This window comes from Beta vulgaris, chromosome 5, assembly GCF_026745355.1.
Source record: "Beta vulgaris subsp. vulgaris cultivar EL10 chromosome 5, EL10.2, whole genome shotgun sequence".
NCBI classification, from domain to species: Eukaryota; Viridiplantae; Streptophyta; class Magnoliopsida; order Caryophyllales; family Amaranthaceae; genus Beta; species Beta vulgaris.
Genome location: NC_079206.1, coordinates 35,558,452 through 35,577,078, shown reverse-complemented (window position 1 = coordinate 35,577,078; position 18,627 = coordinate 35,558,452). Strand labels below are relative to the sequence as shown.

At 37.3% G+C, this 18,627-nt stretch overlaps 1 protein-coding gene across 2 annotated transcripts in view; it reads right to left on the bottom strand.

Moving 5' to 3' along the window:
* Positions 1–3,416, bottom strand: part of LOC104908328 (pectin acetylesterase 5) — a 34,393-nt gene extending 30,977 nt beyond the window's left edge. The window contains exons 1-2 of one of the 2 annotated variants that reach the window (XM_048644566.2): positions 2,993–3,416; positions 2,719–2,801 (exon numbers count right to left, since the gene is read on the bottom strand). In XM_048644566.2, coding sequence (XP_048500523.1) covers positions 2,719–2,801; positions 2,993–3,197 — 288 coding nt within the window. In that variant the 5' untranslated portion in view covers positions 3,198–3,416. The remainder of the gene's footprint in view (positions 1–2,718; positions 2,802–2,992) is intronic. The other variant, XM_010697421.3, reaches the window with a different exon arrangement.
* Between the last annotated feature and the right edge of the window lie 15,211 nt (positions 3,417–18,627).

Below are 18,627 nucleotides of genomic sequence, written 5' to 3'. Positions count from 1 at the left end.
TTAGTTATTATATGAATTGTTGATTATTTTAACTCATTTATTAGTTAAATAATATTTTAAATAATTATTAATGTGTGAGAAGTATCCCAAATAGTGTATTTCAATATAATATGGTACTATAAACAAAAAAAAAAAATGAAAAAACAAGCTTCAAAACCAACTTATGTGAATTTTTCCAATAAATTCACGCCGCGACGGCCACGAAACGTTCTATTTGGCCGTTACGGGGCGTTCCCGCGTTACCGCGAACGCGACCGCGTTTTTTTTCATGGTACCAATGGAACACTAGCTAGGAGCGTAAGACTCAAGAATCTTATCCTGACATTAGGAGATCATATCCTATGTCTCATTGCTCTCCGTCTCTTATGCAGGTACAAAGTAGGCAACGGGACTTAATTAATTAAGTAGATCTTTAGGTAGGGTGGAGCCCTTCTCTATTCATTCCTCCATGACTTTTTCAGCTTTCTTCGAGTTTAAAGATTCTATTTCTACTTTATAGATGAGTAATTTAGAGTCTTCCTTCTCAGAACTAATCAATTAACAGTTCTCAAGTTCGTCTGTTAAACAGGTATGAAGTATGCAACAAGGGCTTAATTAATTTTTAGGTAGCTCTTTAGGTACAGTGGAGCCATTTTCTAGCCTTTGTCCATGACTTTATTAGCATTCCTCGAGTTTAAAGATTCTATTTCTACCTTACATATACATTCTTCCGTCTCAGATTTAATTAGTTAACAGTTCTTAAGTTGGTCTCTTTGTCGGAATTTCCAAAATATTTTGATCAGTGATCACACAATCCTCTTATTCTTTTATCTTGTAATCCACTCAGTCAATTTAGTCAAAGCTAGGGTGTTTGTCAACAAACCCTAGATTGAAAAGAATCTTGACTATTCAGCCATGGCAGAAGGCAATTCCTTAAGCTTTGCAAAACTAATCTAAGACATCAAAAACATAAACCACGATGATATAGGGCTTGAAGGAACTCCGATCAAGCAAGCCTCAAATAAAACAGTGTTTTGTGCATGAATGGTGAGGTGTGGAGGAAGGTAATTGGTGCAACATCTTCCTTCTTGTGTCTAGACTAAGACTAAGAGTCACTTCAAATAGCATAGGAGCCTAATTAACCCCATCAATCAATGTCCATTCATTAGTAAAAGGTCATACTCCAACCAAAATCTAACTACTTAAGAAACTCCCAATCCCGCCTCATTCCCCTTCCATTGACCATCTCAAAAAAAAAAGTTTAATTACCCCAATATGTTGCCACTTTAGTCCTCAAGACCATTTGTCATTCAACACCCATCCACAAGCCAAAAGATAAGTCTAGCTTCAAAACTCACGTTTACTACCTGAAATGCCCACTTACGATGCAATTACCTTGTAGGCTAGCTTTTAAGAAAAGTTTCGGGAAAAAAAAAGTATACAAGTTCATATGTTCATATAAGGACCAATAATAAGTTCGAATATAGGTCAATTATTTGAGTAAAGACAACTAAGTTCAAGTCACAGCTAAAAGTAAGGGTCAATAAGTACAAATAAGGACCCAAAAGTTCAATTAAGGTGCGTTTAGAAAATTTAAAATCTATTGAGCAAAGCCATGTTCTCTTGTCGAACCAATCTAAATAAGTACTCCCTCACCAATCTAAATAAGTACTCCCTCTGCTTTTATTTATTTGCTACATTTTCCAAAAAGGGTTGCTTTTTTTTATTTGCTACATTTCCTTATTAGGAGACTTAGCCCACCAAAAAGTAATAGTATTATATTTGTTTCCCCTCTTCTTCCACCAAAAAGTACTACTTTTTTACCTTTTCCCACCCTATATAATGCTAAAGGGGTCAAAAAGTACACTAAAAAAGAATGAAAATGACATCTCCGGAATTTTTGTGTAAACTAAAATATAGCAAATAAATAAAAGCGGAGGGAGTATGACTCAATATGTTAAGATGGAGATATACTCAATCTCAATATTATTAATTCACAACAACATACCCACATAACTTCAATACAGCATGGGTTTGTATAGGAAACCATAACCTAAGTATAATAGGTATACATTGCTCGAATATCAATTACATAAATTAACACACACTCTAGTTCCTAAATATACTAGAACCCTAAACATACCATAACAATATCAAAACTCTAATAGAATAACTACAAAGAGGTGATCAAAGCAAAACCTAGAAACCCTTTAACGAAATCCCATTTCATCTCTTTCATGAAGAAGATGGATAAAATGTAAGTCTAGAATACAAATAGGAAACTCACAACAGCCACTTGATGGTGATGTAACATAGATGTTCATCAAACAATCAAAATTATCCACATTCACATTAAAAAGCAACCAAATCAAAAACTTAATTTTTTCAGAAGAAATTACTAGACATTAACTAATCAACTCGAGCTCAAATTACTTGTTAGACACCCCGAAAGACTCGGTTGATCTATTATGTTCACCTTACTTTCAGTCCTTAAAAAATAATTTCACATAAGTTAAGACAATGTCTAATATGGACTAAAAAGGTCTAATATGGCAATACGCTAATAAGGTCTAATAAGTTCATATAAGTTCAATTTAGTAAAAAAAAAGTTTGACACAGTCGCAATATAAGGTCTAATAAGTTGAGATTAGGTCTAATTTCACTTCAGCAATAATAAGTTGAAAAGAACGGCCCCAGTATGTATTTCACTTATGCAAGTCAACCAACAGTTAAACTGACCTCAATGTGAAGAACCCAGTTACTAGATCCGGATCCATAACCCTTATCAAAATGGTACCCGGGTAAACTCCCATCCAAGCAAACTGCAAATCGAAAAGGAAAGACCCAAAAATTAGATTTCATACAACAACAAAAAAAGCCTTAGTCTTTGGGGTCAGCTAACATGAACTGTCATATGAAATCGTTTTCATGACAAAACTCAGATTCCATCAATAAAACAAACCAAGTGGTTAGGATTAAACTAAAAAATACATCAAGATTATGGTTGACTTACAGGCCCCTCGATCTTTGGCGTTGAAAAGGAGAGTAAGTGGGACAAAATTAGAGTTGTTAAGAGTGAAAACAACAGTATTTTTGGAAAAGCTGAAGAGGAAGGAGAAAGAAAAAAGAATGAGTGTTAAACCAACAGATGCAGTGAGCAGGTCTCTCTTGCTGAATTTCCTGCACCAAATAAGAGCTGACTGTCTTAAGATGGCCATTAAATAAATGGGTGAAGTTTAGAAGCAGCCAACAATGGCATGCCTACATTATTCAACAGAGGAAAGAGAATGAAAGATCTGAGTGTTCAGTCATCAGTGAGAAATCCGGAATTGTGTCAGTTGTTCTGACTTCCGGGTCAGCGTGAAGGCAATGGAAGAGAAGGATTTCAGAGTTGGGCTGCATAGGTTGGAGCAATTGTGAAATACTAAAACGCCCTTAGATCACTCTCTTTCACAATCTTTTGAAAAAAAATCATCCCAATTACGCTTTCCCCCTCTCTTTCACTTTTTAACTCTACCCAACTAAAGGTGCATTCTCTTCATGACTTCATCTTAATAAATTAAGTTTCAGATCCAATAAATTCACTTCAATTCAGATAAGTTCAGTTCAGTTCAGGTAAATTTCAATCAGTTTCAATCAGGACAATAAGTTTAAATCAGGTCTAATAATGTCCAATAAGCCAAGGATAGGAATAGGTTGGGTTGCCTCAATTAATAGTATAGAGGTTTTTGAAGGTAACGATAGGACCATGGTTATAACGTCGCTACAAGCTGAAGCCCAATCGCTGCTGCGAGGACTTTGGGAAGCTATTACTAAAGGCTTTATGAGTGTTCAAATCAACACAGACAGCGTCGAGCTAGTACGGGCAATTAGCTCACAACATCAGCCGTTCGAAATATCCACCCTGATTCTTGACATTAAAGTAACTTGTAGTAAGTTTTCTTATTGTGAAATCCGTAAAGTAAGTCGTCAGGATGTAATATCAGGGCCTGTCCTAGCCAAATCGGCTAGACTAGGCAAGCCACTACCGTAGGTTTTCGTTGTTTGTACTTGTTGTAAAAAAAAGGTCCAATAAGATCTAATCAGGTGCAATAAGTTTCAATCAGGTCTAATAAGGTCCAATAAGTTTCAATCAGCTGCAATAAGTTCCAATTAGGTCTAATCGGGTCCAATAAGTTTCAATAAGGTCCAAATAGTTAATGATCAATAAACATTTTGTATTATTGTCTATTATTTTATTATTCATATCACTATTAGTTTGATTATGTTATTATTATAATTTTAATTAAAGTACCACAATGATTATATCGTATTAAACTTGTATTATTGTATATTATTTTATTAAATATTTGCATTATTGTCTATTATTTTATTATTCATATTACTATTAGTTGATTATGCTATTATGAAAACTTTTGTGTAACACCCCCAAAATCCACGCACGCCTACCACTGCTACGTCGCGTCGACTTTGGGCGTGTTACCGCCGCGGTGGAACGCAAGGCATAATAAGAGTTAACGATAACTTAAAACATCATCTTGAAAACTAAAATGCAGCGGAATTAAAAAAAAATACAACTCGGGAATCATCAATGACCCCTTTCATTCAAACACAAACCATTTATATAAGTCTTAGAAAAACCAATAATACTTATTTAAAAATGCTTTAATGTAAATACCACAGCCTAGTCCCCGTATGCTCGAGATTATGCAGCAACACCAGCACACCTAGTCTGCTCCCCATTGTAGCATCAATGGTTCATCGCAGTTCATCAAACACATAATAACACACAATCAGCTATGCTGAGTACGTAATGAACCATTGAATACATATAAGCATAAATGATGCACACATGAACAATCTTAAGCATGATGCTCACATATGTTACATCCTTTAACCTTTATATCTTTAATCTTTAATTGGCATCGAACGGGCACCGTCATCTTACTAGAATCATACGGGCTACTGAATCCTTAACAGACACTAGGTCTGTTAGATGAAATGCAAATACGGTTTTGTTCCGTCTCACACCCATCACCTTAGTATGCATACCCCAAGATCGAACGGAACCTTCCGCCTACTTGAGTGTCAAAAATATAAGGACACTACTGTCGTCACAGTAGGCCTGCGTAGGAGCGTAGGACAAGTCCCACACTCCCCCCATTGTTCATCACTTGTAGGGAGTCCAGCTACAAGATATTGCCATAATTCATTTTAATATTAACCATTCATTTCATAACCACATATAGTCATTTACCTGTTCTCTTAGTTACAATGCTCAAATCGTATCTCTTGTAACACTCTTGTTACACTATGGATACATAGAATCATTTACCTGTACTCTTAGTTAGAATGCTCAAATCGTATCTCCTGTAACAACCTTGTTACACTATGGATACATAGAATCATTTACCTGTCCTCTTATGCTCGAATCATATCTCTTGTAACAACCTTGTTACACTATGGATAGATTAAAAATGCTCTTGTTTATACTACGATAGAATTACGCATTCCAATGCAACATATCAATTTCAATTACAAATGTCTAACCAGACAATCTCAATCAATCAAACGTTCCCTATCATGCTTCTAGGTTCCAATAACATAGATTGCAACCTAATCATGATACTAATACTTGGGATTAAACTGGTACGCGTACGTACCTTGTAACGGAGAATTTTCGCTGTCTTAATCGAACGTTCCGCTTATGAAATTGGGACCTAAACCGTTAAATAAAAGCTTTAGTGCTACGTCGTTGGTAATATTAACAACTACTACGTAACTAAGACTATACGGTTTAATAATTCGAAGTAAACGATAACTAAACCCCTTGTTTATGAATTTTCGTTACTTTTCTTATTATAAGAGTTTAACGTCTTTTAGAGTAAGCTAGTGAGCATACTAATATAGTTAGTGTCATTAGTCCATTATCTTTACCAAACCAATTAAATTATAAGTCCAACATGTTTTATGTCCAAAATCTTATGTCCAAAGTCTTAGGTCCGATCCAGTATTATGTCCAAAAGTTATACCGCAATTATAGTCAGAATAATAAAATGGACTCATTAACTTGAATTATTAATTAACTAATTATAATTTAACATAATTATGAAAACATAAATTATAATTAAACTTTATATAATAATATAATATATAAAATGTTTTATACCGTTAAGCTCGCCGGGAATCAAGTTCCGGCGACCGATTTCCGGCAACGGCACACAACACTCGCGCACTACTGCCTGGTTCGCACCACCACGCTCGAACGCACCGCAGCACTCGCGCAGCCCACGCAGCACCTCGTCGCTCGTCGCTCAGCACTCGAGCCAACCTTCGAGCCTCGCTCCAGCCTTCGTCGTCGCACAGCCCCACGCACGAAGACCTGCTCGCTTGTCTCGCGCACCCTCGTCGCGTGCTTCGAGCCCGCGTCCTGCCCTCACTCACACACTCGCTCGCACTCCCTTCGCACCAACCCGCTCGCTCACACAGCCTTCGATCCAGCCCTCGACTCGCTTGTCTCACACAACCCTCGCACAACCCTCGTCGCACACCTTCGCTCGAGCACTCGTCACTCCGCACCCACAGCAGCGTCACCCGTCACGCACCCTCGACGGTGAAGCATTTAGGGGAGGTGACAAGAGAGCGAGAAAGAGAAGCTGAGGGACGAGCGAGAGGGGTAGGAGGAACATCGAGAGAGGAAGGAAGAACAACGAGAGAGAGGAGAGAGAAGAAAGGTAGGGTGACGACTGAGGAAGGAGAGGAAGAGATTTAGGGTTTCTGAAATTTTTCTCCTCTTCCTTTCCGTTTTATAACCTTCTAAAAGTGGTAACTCTAGATCGGGTAAACTCGGCTTAACTTTTATAAATTACGAAATTAACACAACCGACTCATATTATTATTATTATATTCTTATTATTCTTGTAAATAATACTAAAATACCATTTTATTATTGTCTTGGTATTTCTTAATTATTACGAATTAATTCCAAAAATACGGAGTATTACATTTTGAATTAAAGTACCACAATGTATAGTATTATACTTGTATTATTGTCTACTATTTTATTATTCATATTACTATTAACAAGACTATAAGATATATTAAAGGTGAAAGTTGTATATAGGCAAGTATATAAATAGTATTTTTTTTGTTAAATTGTTTATCGTACGAGATAATTAATACTCCCTCCTTTTCATTTTAATTGTTACACTTTGACGTTTTACACTATTCACGAATTGCACTTTGACCCTCGTTTATGATTTATACGCGAATAAAAACATAGTCATGTGGGATCTTGTTAGATACGTCTTACTCCCTCTGTTTCCTAAAGATCTTCCCTCTTTCCGTTTAAGGGTGTTTCCAAAAGATCTTCCCTCTTTTACTTTATTCCTTATTTGGCAAAACAAATTTCCCTATTTACCCTCTCATGTCACTATCATATGGTCCACCATTACATTATTAATTCAATTTTACTCCCTTTCTCTCTCCTACTTTAACCCCTTTTTATTTGTTTATTTATCTTAACCCCTTTCTCTCTCCTACTTTACTCACATCATGCCCCACACAACTTGATTTTCCTTGGTATCTGTAGGAACAGTAAGTGGGAAGATCTTTAGGAAACGGAGGGAGTAGTATGTATTTTATTAATATGTATTTTTTATTATTTTTACAAATATAAAACTAGAGATATATATTGTCAAAGTTTTGAATTGGCATGCGTGAAAAGTGTAAGTGTAACAATTAAAAAAAACGAAGGGAGTAATATATAATTTTTAAAGCACAAATTTTAATAATTATTATTTCATGATAAAATTTGAGGGGTAGTACGTTAGGGTAATATTTATGTTATAACTCATCAATTTTTTTGTCTAATAAGGTCAAATAAGGTCTAATAAGTTTCAATCAGGTCCAATAAGGTTTAATAAGTTTCAATCAGGTCCAATAAGGTCTAATAAGTTCCGATCAGGTCAATAAGTTTCAATTAGGTCCAATAAGTTCCAATAATGTTCAATCAGGTCCAATAAGTTGAATAGGTCCAATCAGGTCTAATAAGTTCAGTTCAGATCCAATAAGTTCAGTTCAGATAAGTTCAGGGCTATTCAGGTGAAGAGAACGCATCCTAATTCCCACATGATTCTCGCTATTTTTATTATCTAGTCCCTCTGTTTTTTTTTTTATCATTCTCACTTAAAATCTTGCCACTATTCGATCCTATTTAGAGAGAATCTTCTCAATTTTTTCAATCTATAAGAAAAAATATAGTCATGTGGGGTCTTGTTTCATTCATCTCAATTAGAACCTTACTAATATTCAATCGTTATAATTTGTACTAATATATATTGAAATAAATTTAAGTTCAAAGATGTATATTGGAAGACGCACACATAAAAGTGAGAAAGAAAGAAAAAACAGAGGGAATACTGCTTAATAATACGAAATAGCCATTAATAATTGATAAAAAATATTAATTGAAATCATTTCAATGATTAAATTATCAAAACAATTAGCTTTTACTAATTAACTAGCATAGGTAATTAGTGTTTTTACTAATTAATTGAATATGGAATTAGCTAACACTATCTTAAATGCATGCATAATCCATGATCTAATAATTAATTTAAGAGACACAATTAGTGTTTTTAATATATTATTAATTAAGAGGCATTTAGATGTTGACAAGGATAAAATTGCACTGATTTAATTATAGGCTACAGTGGTGCGACAAATAATAACTTAATTAAGAACGAGATACATAAAATACTCTTAATTAGCATTATGGCCAAACTTCTGCCATATATTGGCATCCAACTCATGTTTCAAGGATTGATGCACATTTTGATCTTCAATTGCGTCTTTATTCGCCATGTAAATGTAGATATATACGATTCGATCACGATAATATTCAAATTAATCGTCATTATTACTGGTGTTTGTACAAAACTCAGTAGTATTGGTAGTGTGCATATGTATCTCGTTCATCTTCCACAATTATGTTGTGCATGATAATGCAAGACAATATTATATCATTGGCAATTTCCTCATACCCATGCGAGGGATGGTATCATAACTATAGTATACCGTTGCGCAACACCCCAAATGCTCTCTCAAGATCTTTTCAAGCTCCTTCTTGGTGTTGAGCAAATAACTTGTCTTTGTGAGTCTAATGATATTTAATCGATTTGTTGCCCAATTTGGATATATATCGTTACTGAGATATAACCCTCATCATATTGGTTGCCATTCATCGTAAAGTGCACATGTAGTGCTTGACCTCCTAAAACACTCTTAAAACATGCACATGAGATTAGTGAAGAGCATTTAGGTCATTGCATGAACTTGGTATCCCAAAAAAAAAAATGTCGAATCCATAAGTGACTATCAGCAACAACTTCAAGAACTAAAGTAGCAACACCAGCTTTTCCTTGTCCTTGATATTGTGCTTTCCATGGTGTCGGGCAATTTTCCACTCCTAATACATAAAATATATGTTGTCTATCATGTCCGAAAACCCACATTGTTCACCTAATCGAAGTAGTCTAGCCACATAATCTAGAGTTGGTCGTATCAAGTACTCGATAGTAAATTGTTTGATAACGCCTTGCATATATGTGTGTGTGTGTGTGTGTCTATCTATATATATATATATATATATTATATATATATATATATATATATAATATATAATATATATATATATATATATTGTGTGTGTGTGTGTGTGTGTGTGTGTGTTGTGTGTTGTGTGAGTGTGTGTGTGTGTGTGTGTGTGTGTGTGGTGTTGTGAGTGTGTGTTGTGTGTGTGTGTGTGTGTGTGTGTGTGTGTGTGTGTGTGTGTGTGTATATATATATATATATAGTTAATTACATAGTTATAGTTTAGCTGAGTCCATGTTCGATCTAGTGATAGTAAGTTTAGATTACACAACCAATATATATAGTTTTTATAAATGTAAAGTGGTTGATCATCCTCACTTCTACGCCATCCGATCACCTACATAAGTACCTAAAATAAAAACAAAAAACATCGTGAGCTCGAGCTTAGTAACATGCTACCCAAACAACGTAAATTCATTTCAATTCATTTTATTTGCAAACAGGGGGAAGAAAATAGAGTAAAACATATTTCAAAGCCATAAGGAATAGCAAAGTGAACAATTATAAGTAACATCTTGATACTTTATAAGTTCTCATGACCTTTTTATCTTTTAACATGGTGTAGACACATAATCATGTCTCCCAATTTAAGAATCCAATGATGAAATATATCGTGGTCTCAATTGGTCCAACCTAAGGGCAGAGCAGCCTGGAAAAGTCATCGCTAAAGCTATTTCAAAAAGTGTTAAAACCATATTTTAAAACACAATTAATTGTTGATGATAATTAATTATACTTGGAGCTCAATCCTGTAAAAACCCAATTAATTATTTGATAATAATTATTTATTTTATTTTATTAAATAAATATTTTTAAAGACATTTTTTATCCCGTAAAATCAAATTTTCGGATTTTAAGGGATAAAACAATCTTTTAAAGTGCGTTTAAGGAAAAAGCTTAGCAAATGGGCTGGACGCAGGCGGTGTGCTAACTCCTCATGTGCGCTCAATGCATTGGCCAAACTGTATTAAGTGCGCCAAGCTGCGCCTGACACGTGGATCTGTAAGTCACACAGATTCGTACGTCTAACGCACCACGATGTGTCACGCAACGTTTTATTTCTTATCTTTTTAAAGACGCGTACCACGTGTACGCTTTCTACTAGGCATGACGCGTCAGGCGCACCAATGTGCACCTGACACGTGAAATTGCATCTCACACATCAGCTTGTGCATGGTGTAGGGGGGCGTGAAGCGCACGATCATTTTTTCTATAAATACCACTTGATTTTCGTACGGTTTTCGGATGATTTTTCATATTTTAACATTCGACTTTTACATTGTACTTTGACATACTTTTACGTGACCTCTCTACAAAAACTCATACATTCAAACAGAAACACATTCAAATCTACATACATAGACATTCATACTTTCAGACATTCTAACTGTTTCTTTCCTGATGTAGAATTTTAATATAAAATCGTTCTACTATACATTCTAATCCTTCTTTCCTTTTATTTATTTTCTTATATTATTATATATTTGCCTGATTGTTCTATGCATAATTTTTATCACCCACAAGTTATTTTTGCTAATCAAATTGATTGCTTAATAACTTGTCACTAGAACAATCTTTTATGTGTTTCTTGAATCAACCTAGACTAAGTTATTTTTAAGGTGCATGAAAATATTCTCTGGTTATTTTATTGCATAAAAATTGACATGAATCAATATTTGGTACAGGCCAGCAATGGGTGACTTGGATCCTGACCGTGTTCGTACCCTCAAACATGATAGGTGGCTTTTAAGGCCGCTTTTATGACCCCTTTCCATCCTAATTAAGCCCTTGTTTAGTCCATTTTCATGCTTATTTAGCTTAGCTTTGTTCAATGTTAGTGACTCTACTAGCTTCATGCATTTTGAGTCCTTTTTGGGAGTTATAGGTTGTTTTCACTTTATGTGAAGATTGAATGTTGTGAACACCCTATGATGACTTATTCTTATCTTCTTTTAGGTTATGTAGTGGCCTAATCGAGAATATTGAAGCTTGTAATGGCAAAAAGGAGCCTTTGGATGGAGAGACGGAGCTTCAAATTGCAGAGAAGACTAGAAGAAGAGTCAAAGCTGGCGCTCCAACTCTGGAACGGGAGCTCCGAGTTCCCTTTTATACAAACAATTCTGCCAAGAAATTGAAGCTGACGCTCCACCCTAATTGTAACACCCCGATAATTGTCTCTTCCCGAAAATACCTTTTCAATATAAACCATAGAGAATTACCAAAGCATTATCGCCCGTGTGATAACGTATCGGCTGATTCAGAATTTTGCAGTGAAAAACATATATAACTAAACTTCATACTTTAAATATAATAAATAAACAAAGTACTTAAACCAACACACTATAAATGATAACTTCAAACAAAACTTAATAATTTATACCTACTAAAGCAATAGATAAAACAATATGTTACATACACAAGCTCTCCATTCCCAGATCCCCATGATGCAACATCTGCAAACCTGTAGATGTCAATGCTCTCACTAGTGGAATTATAAGGAAGGGCTGCGCTTTTTGACAGCAACCCTTTCAATAGTAGCCCTTCACTTTTTAAGTAGGGATGCGCTTTTCAAACGCAACCCTTCACAACGAAGGGCTTCGCTTTTACCTAAAAAGCGCAGCCCTTCTAAGCTTGAAGGGCTGTAACCCTTCTAAGCATGAAGGGCTGCGCTTTTTTCAACAAGTGCAACCCTTCCTACTATGAAGGGCTGCGCTTTTTCAACAAGAGCAGCCCTTCAAGCTTAGAAGGGCTGCGCTTGTTGAAAAACGCGCAGCCCTTCATGCTTAGAAGAGCTGCCCTTGTTGAAGAAGCGTAGCCCTTCTTGTTTTTAATTTTTTTTTTTTGAAAATTAATTCAGATCCCACCCCTGCACACCCCCAGCCCACCCCAGCCCTTCCCACCCCCACACCCTGCCGGCCTGCCCTTCCCACTCCCTGCCCCACACCCAGCACACCCCCACACACTGCCTACCCCAGCCCTTCCCACCCCGACACCCTGCCAGCCCCCTGCCCACCCCTGCCCACCCTTACACACCCCCTGCCCACCCCTGAACACCCCCTGCCACCCCGCCACCCCTTCCCACCCCCTACACACCCCGCCCACCCCTGCACACCCCTAGCACACCCCTGCAACCCCCCGCCTACCCTGCACACCCCTGCCCACACTACCACACCCAGCCACACCCTCCACCCAGCAGCCCCACCCCCACCCAAAACCTCCCTTGACACAAAAAAAACCGATGAAATGCAATAATATAGACAAGTGGAGAAAGGTAATAATTAATACTTCATTATTTAATAATGTAAAAAGTGTAATAGAATTGATACAAATAGTAGATTCGAGCTAAAATGTATCATAAGCAATCATCGGTAATGCGGGACACCAACTTATCCCGAACTTCATCTATTTTTTCTTTGGTGAAGTTCCTCAAACTTGGTGTGGAATTGTTCTTATAAACCTTGCAAAACAATCAAGGAATAAACACATATATAAGAATTCAATCATTTCACCGTAGTTAATAGTTTTAAAAATGACATATACCTTCCCGAAATTCAATCAAAAACAAATGAAAGCCTAAAACTCTACACACTAGTTATAATATATCTCATTTTATCATATTCAAAAAGAAAATGAAGATAAATGACTCGAGAAATAGGAATTGGACGCAAAAAGGCATAAATAGGCCTGAAATCACATTTATGTTCCCGATATACAACTAACAACAAATGCAAGCCTAAGAATCTAAACAATAGTTACATTATACCTCATATAATCATGTTCAAAGAAAATTTGGGGTTAAATGACTCGATAAGTACGATTTGGGAGCGAAAAAGGCGAAAATAGGCCTAAATTAACCTTTTCGTTCCCGATATGCAACAAACAACAAATGCAAGCCTATAACTCTACAAAATAGTTACATTATACCTCATATAAACATGTTCAAAGAGAATTTGGGGATAAATGACTTGATAAGTACGATTTGGGATCGAAAAGGCAAAAATAGGCCTAAATTGACCTTTTCGTTCCCGAAATGCAACAAACAAAATTGGAAACCTAAAAATCTACACAATAGTTACATTATGCCTCATATAATCATGTTCAAAATGAATTTGGGGTTAAATGAATCAATAAATACGATTTGGAAGTGTAAAAGGCAAAAATAGGCAGAAACTAATATATGCTAATTAATAAGTTACATACATTTTGAAGATTATCAACTGTAGTGCAATGGTTGACGATATCGAACATGAACCTCATGACATAATACCCACACGCAAGTCCACCTTCTTGTTGCGGACACTAAATTCACCAAAGGATGCAATAAATGACATTGATGTTAGATGTGTATTATGTGTTTCTATATAAGGAAAAAAAATTAGTCATGTTACCTCGACTGAATGCCAAACAGAGATTTTAGGGATCGAAGTCCTATTGCATTAACATCCTTCATCACACTACATCAATAGATTATTATAAGATTAGATGTACATTTAATATTAATAAGTGCGCATATATTGAGTTTCGATTAGGCTACCTATTTAACAATGATTTAAATAGTAAGGACCGTGGTGGTTGTTTACGCAAAGAATCAAAGTGGTAGCCTTCGTTACGTGACAAACATATCGCAATCAGTGTCCAATGATTCCTACAACAATAAAATATAGTTATTATTAATCGTAGAACAACTAATAGGTCAATTTAAATAAAGTAAAGTGAGTTTAAGAAGCATACGTTTCAATATAAGGAAGAAGAATGATCTTATATCCAAGACGAGAACATGCTTTCAAAGAAGCATTGAGATACTCTTTCAACTCCCTTTTGTTTCTTAAGCAACTGTCATCTCGTACTATGCTTGGACATAACCAACCAAACATTGGCTCACTAGATGCAATTCATTGTATAATAACCTGAGAAATCATATTGATTAAAAGAAAACTTACTTATTATGGAAGTTAGTTGAATTGAAAACTACTTAAGGCATATGTGTATATATATATATATATATATATATATATATATATATATATATATATATATATATATATATATATATATATATATATATATATATGTTATGTTAATCATTGTGCCTCATCTGATAACCGCACCAATGCACGCGGCCAAAGAACATAACTGCTAAGGGCACCAGTCACTGAATGTAGACCAACTTCTGTATTCGGCAGCGGAAGAGGTAATTCTTCGAAACCAGGCACAATCTCTGAAATACTGACCACATAGTGAATATCAGCCACTGCCTGGTTGTGCAATCGTACCCGGTCCCTAGGGGGTTGTGCTTGGCCATAAGAACGAGAATGAAACTGCCATGACCATCTCCACGAGCTAATAGCTTATATGGTGTCTCTTCCTTTCAAAAAAAAACTCTATTCATAGTTAGTCTATGAAACAACATATATATAGTAAGAATTTCATGCATTTAAGAACAATAGTTGTGATATTAAGTGATTACCGTGAACTCCGGAACTGGATCAGGCTGCGTAGGTGTAATAACATTGCCCTGCTTGAAAGCACCAAAAGTCTGTAAGCCCATTTGCGCCAAAATGGCGTTGAAATTCTGAGTCATCTCCTCTCTGAGCTCCTCCCGAATTGCAGCTTTCATAGCCTCCACATCTATTGAAGCTGCCGAATTCACACTGGAGGCACTGGATTTTGACGTAGTAGTGTATTGATCACCATACACCTTTCTCACCCCGAGGCGGACACCTCCTACGCCCCTCACACGTCCATATTGGTCCCGTCCTAAAGTCTCGTGTAAGGCATCAATTTGTCCTTTAGGAGTGAACTCACCAGTTGCCTCCTTTTCCTTCAAGCCAATCTACATAAAAATAAGAGAAAAATGCTCGTGAGCGCACAAGTTATATTATATATACCTTATCAAAAACTTATAATATGTACTTACAATGGCATTAGCTATCTGTTGTGTTCCGGGATCAGGCAAGACTCTCTGTCCCTTTGCATCAACCCGATGCATCAAACACCACCAATTAAGCACTTTATCTGGTTGCCGAGGCTGTGCAACTGTCGTCTTAGAGCTAGTGCCCTTTGCCGTTGTCGACCCAATCATGGGGTAACGGCTATACATCCACGTATCTCTCGCCTGACCGTACGACTGAGTACCCAGATGGTGATAGTACTTCCTAGCTTTTGCATTCGCGCTACTTTTCTCACGAATTGCCTGAAACACAAAATAATAAACAAAGGTTAGGTATGGTGTTATAAAATAATACTAGATCTAAGAGTATTAAATCTTAGCTAGTAAAATATTCTTACAACAGCTTCTGGGGTTGTTTTTTGTGCAACAAATGCTTGCCACTCCTCAGGTCTGATATGCCTCCATATCTGATATGGTAACTTGGAGGGTGCCTCAGATGATGTGTCCGGTGAAGCCTCAGAACCGGTGTCTGTTTCTCCACCGTAGATTTTCTTCTTCTTTGTACCCACGACTTTTCTCCGCTTAATGGTCCATCCCAACACTAACTTGGCCTTGAAATCTCTGAACCTCTGGGCAACCGCGGATAGAAACACATTCTTCTTGGCTTCATCATTTTCAATATTGAATTGATTCTACAAAAAACGCATTTCACAAATTAGTAAATATTACACATATATTTAACTAAAGTGTTAAGATTCTAAACGTTATTGTACGCGAAGCTTACCATAGTATCTTCCCAAATCATCTTTTTCAAAGACTCGGGCACCTCTTTCCATGAGTGGAGAATGGAGAGCTTATGCATGCAAATCCCAACTTGCATGGCATACTTTTGACGCCATTTTCCACAAGGTTGCCCCAAATGATCGTACTCCAAAGTCATTAGGGTGGGTTTCCCTAGTGACTTTGTAGGTCCCCTTCCTTTTCTCTTTTTCGTCGCCAATGACTTCTATCCTTTGTGCATCTTTTTCTTCACGGCGAGCTCGAACCAATTTGCCCGCTCCTTTTGGTAATCGAAAGACTCATCCTCTCTAGTGTGTTCCGCACTCGTATCCGTATGCACCTCCACCATGTCCCTGAAATAGTACAAATATACGCATTAATAAAAAAAATCACATTTAGGGAGGGAGGGGGCAGTGTAGTGGGGAGGGGGCAGTATAGTGGGGAGGGGGCTGTGCAGTGGGGAGGGGCAGTAGTGGGGAGGGGTGTGCATGGGAGGGGGAGCGATGGGGGGGCAGGGGTGTGGGGAGGGTGCAGGGCAGTGGGAGGGGGGGCTGTGGGAGGGGGCATGGAGGGTGGTAGAGGGGGTGTGCAAGGGAGGGGTACAGTGGGGAGGGGGCTGTGGGAGGGTGCAGGGCAATGGGGAGGGGGCTGGGGGAGGGGGCAGTGGGAGGGTGTGCAGAGGGGGGCTGTGGGGAGGGGGCAGTGGTGTGCAGCAGGGTATGGGGAGGGGGGCATCAGGCTGTGGGGAGGGTGTGCAGCAGGGTGTGGGGAGGGGAGGGGAGGGTAACAGTGGTGGGGGGAGGGGAGGGCAGTAGTGGGGGAGGGGAAGGGGGTATTAAAACTTAGACAAAGTAAAAGTTAGTCATAGACCATAGACCATGAAGTTGATTATTAACTATAAAAGGAGGGTATTAAAACTTAGCCATTAGCATTCACGATTCGGGAGCGAAAAGGCCAAAATAGGCTCGAAATGGCCTTTTCGTTCCCGAAATGCAACCAACAACAAATGCATGACTATAAATCTACACACTAGTTACATTATACCTCATATAAGCATGTTCAAAGAAAATTTGGGGTTAAATAACTCGATAATTACGATTTGGGAGCGAAAAGGCCAAAATAGGCCCGAAATGGCCTTTTCGTTTCCAAAATGCAACCAACAACAAATGAAAGCCTATAACTCTACACACTAGTTACATTATACCTCATATAATCATGTTCAAAGAAAATTTGGGGTTAAATGACTCGATAAGTACGATCTGGGAGCGAAAAGGCCAAAATAGGCCTGAAACGGCCTTTTCGTTCCCGAAATGCAACCAACAACAAATGAAATCCTATAACTCTACACACTAGTTACATTATACCTCATATAAGCATTTTCAAAGAAAATTTGGGGTTAAATGACTCGATAAGTACGATTTGGGAGCAAAAAGGCTAAAATAGGCCTGAAATGGCATTTTCGTTCCCGAAATGCAACCAACAACCAATGAAAGCCTATAACTCTACACACTAGTTACATTATACCTCATATAAGCATGTTCAAAGAAAATTTGGGGTTAAATGACTCGATAAGTATGATTTAGGAGCGAAAATGCCAAAATAGGCCCGAAATGGCATTTTCGTTCCCGAAATGCAACCAACAACAAATGAAAGCCTATAACTCTACACACTAGTTACATTATACCTCATATAAAATTCGACTGCTCCAGAGGATGTTTGATATTCTAATGCAGTTGTACAGAATTCCGAGACCCCATTCACAAACTCAATCGATTCACGACTACCATACATCCAAGTACGATCCATCTCATTCAAGAAGACCACCTCTAATAATTAAACACAACATTCATTATAATGCATCAATCATTATTAAAGTACATACACTCACATATTCAAATCACACACGTATAGAGCAAGCTAAGATAGTGACATGTTCAATTGTATGCATGCAGCCGAAGGTCCTTATCAGTCCAACCTAACCCATCCTTGGACGTCTAATCTCACTAGTGAATATATGCCAACTTTTCAATTCTAAGGAAAAATCGGCAGCATTTCCCTACAGTTCTCCAAGTACACAATGTAGATAATTGCTTATCTACATATATATGTACCCATAGAACAATGTAGAGAAACGATAAGCCAAGAATTTCCTTAGAATTGAAAAGAAGGCACACATTCACCACCTAAGTGAGATCAAACGTCCAAGAACAGTCCCAAACCGGGGACTATTCAAGACTTACTCCTAATGAGTAAGTCTTGAACGGGTATCTAGGCATATGATGATGATTCAAACAACTTGTAGATTTCATGGCTAAATTACATTG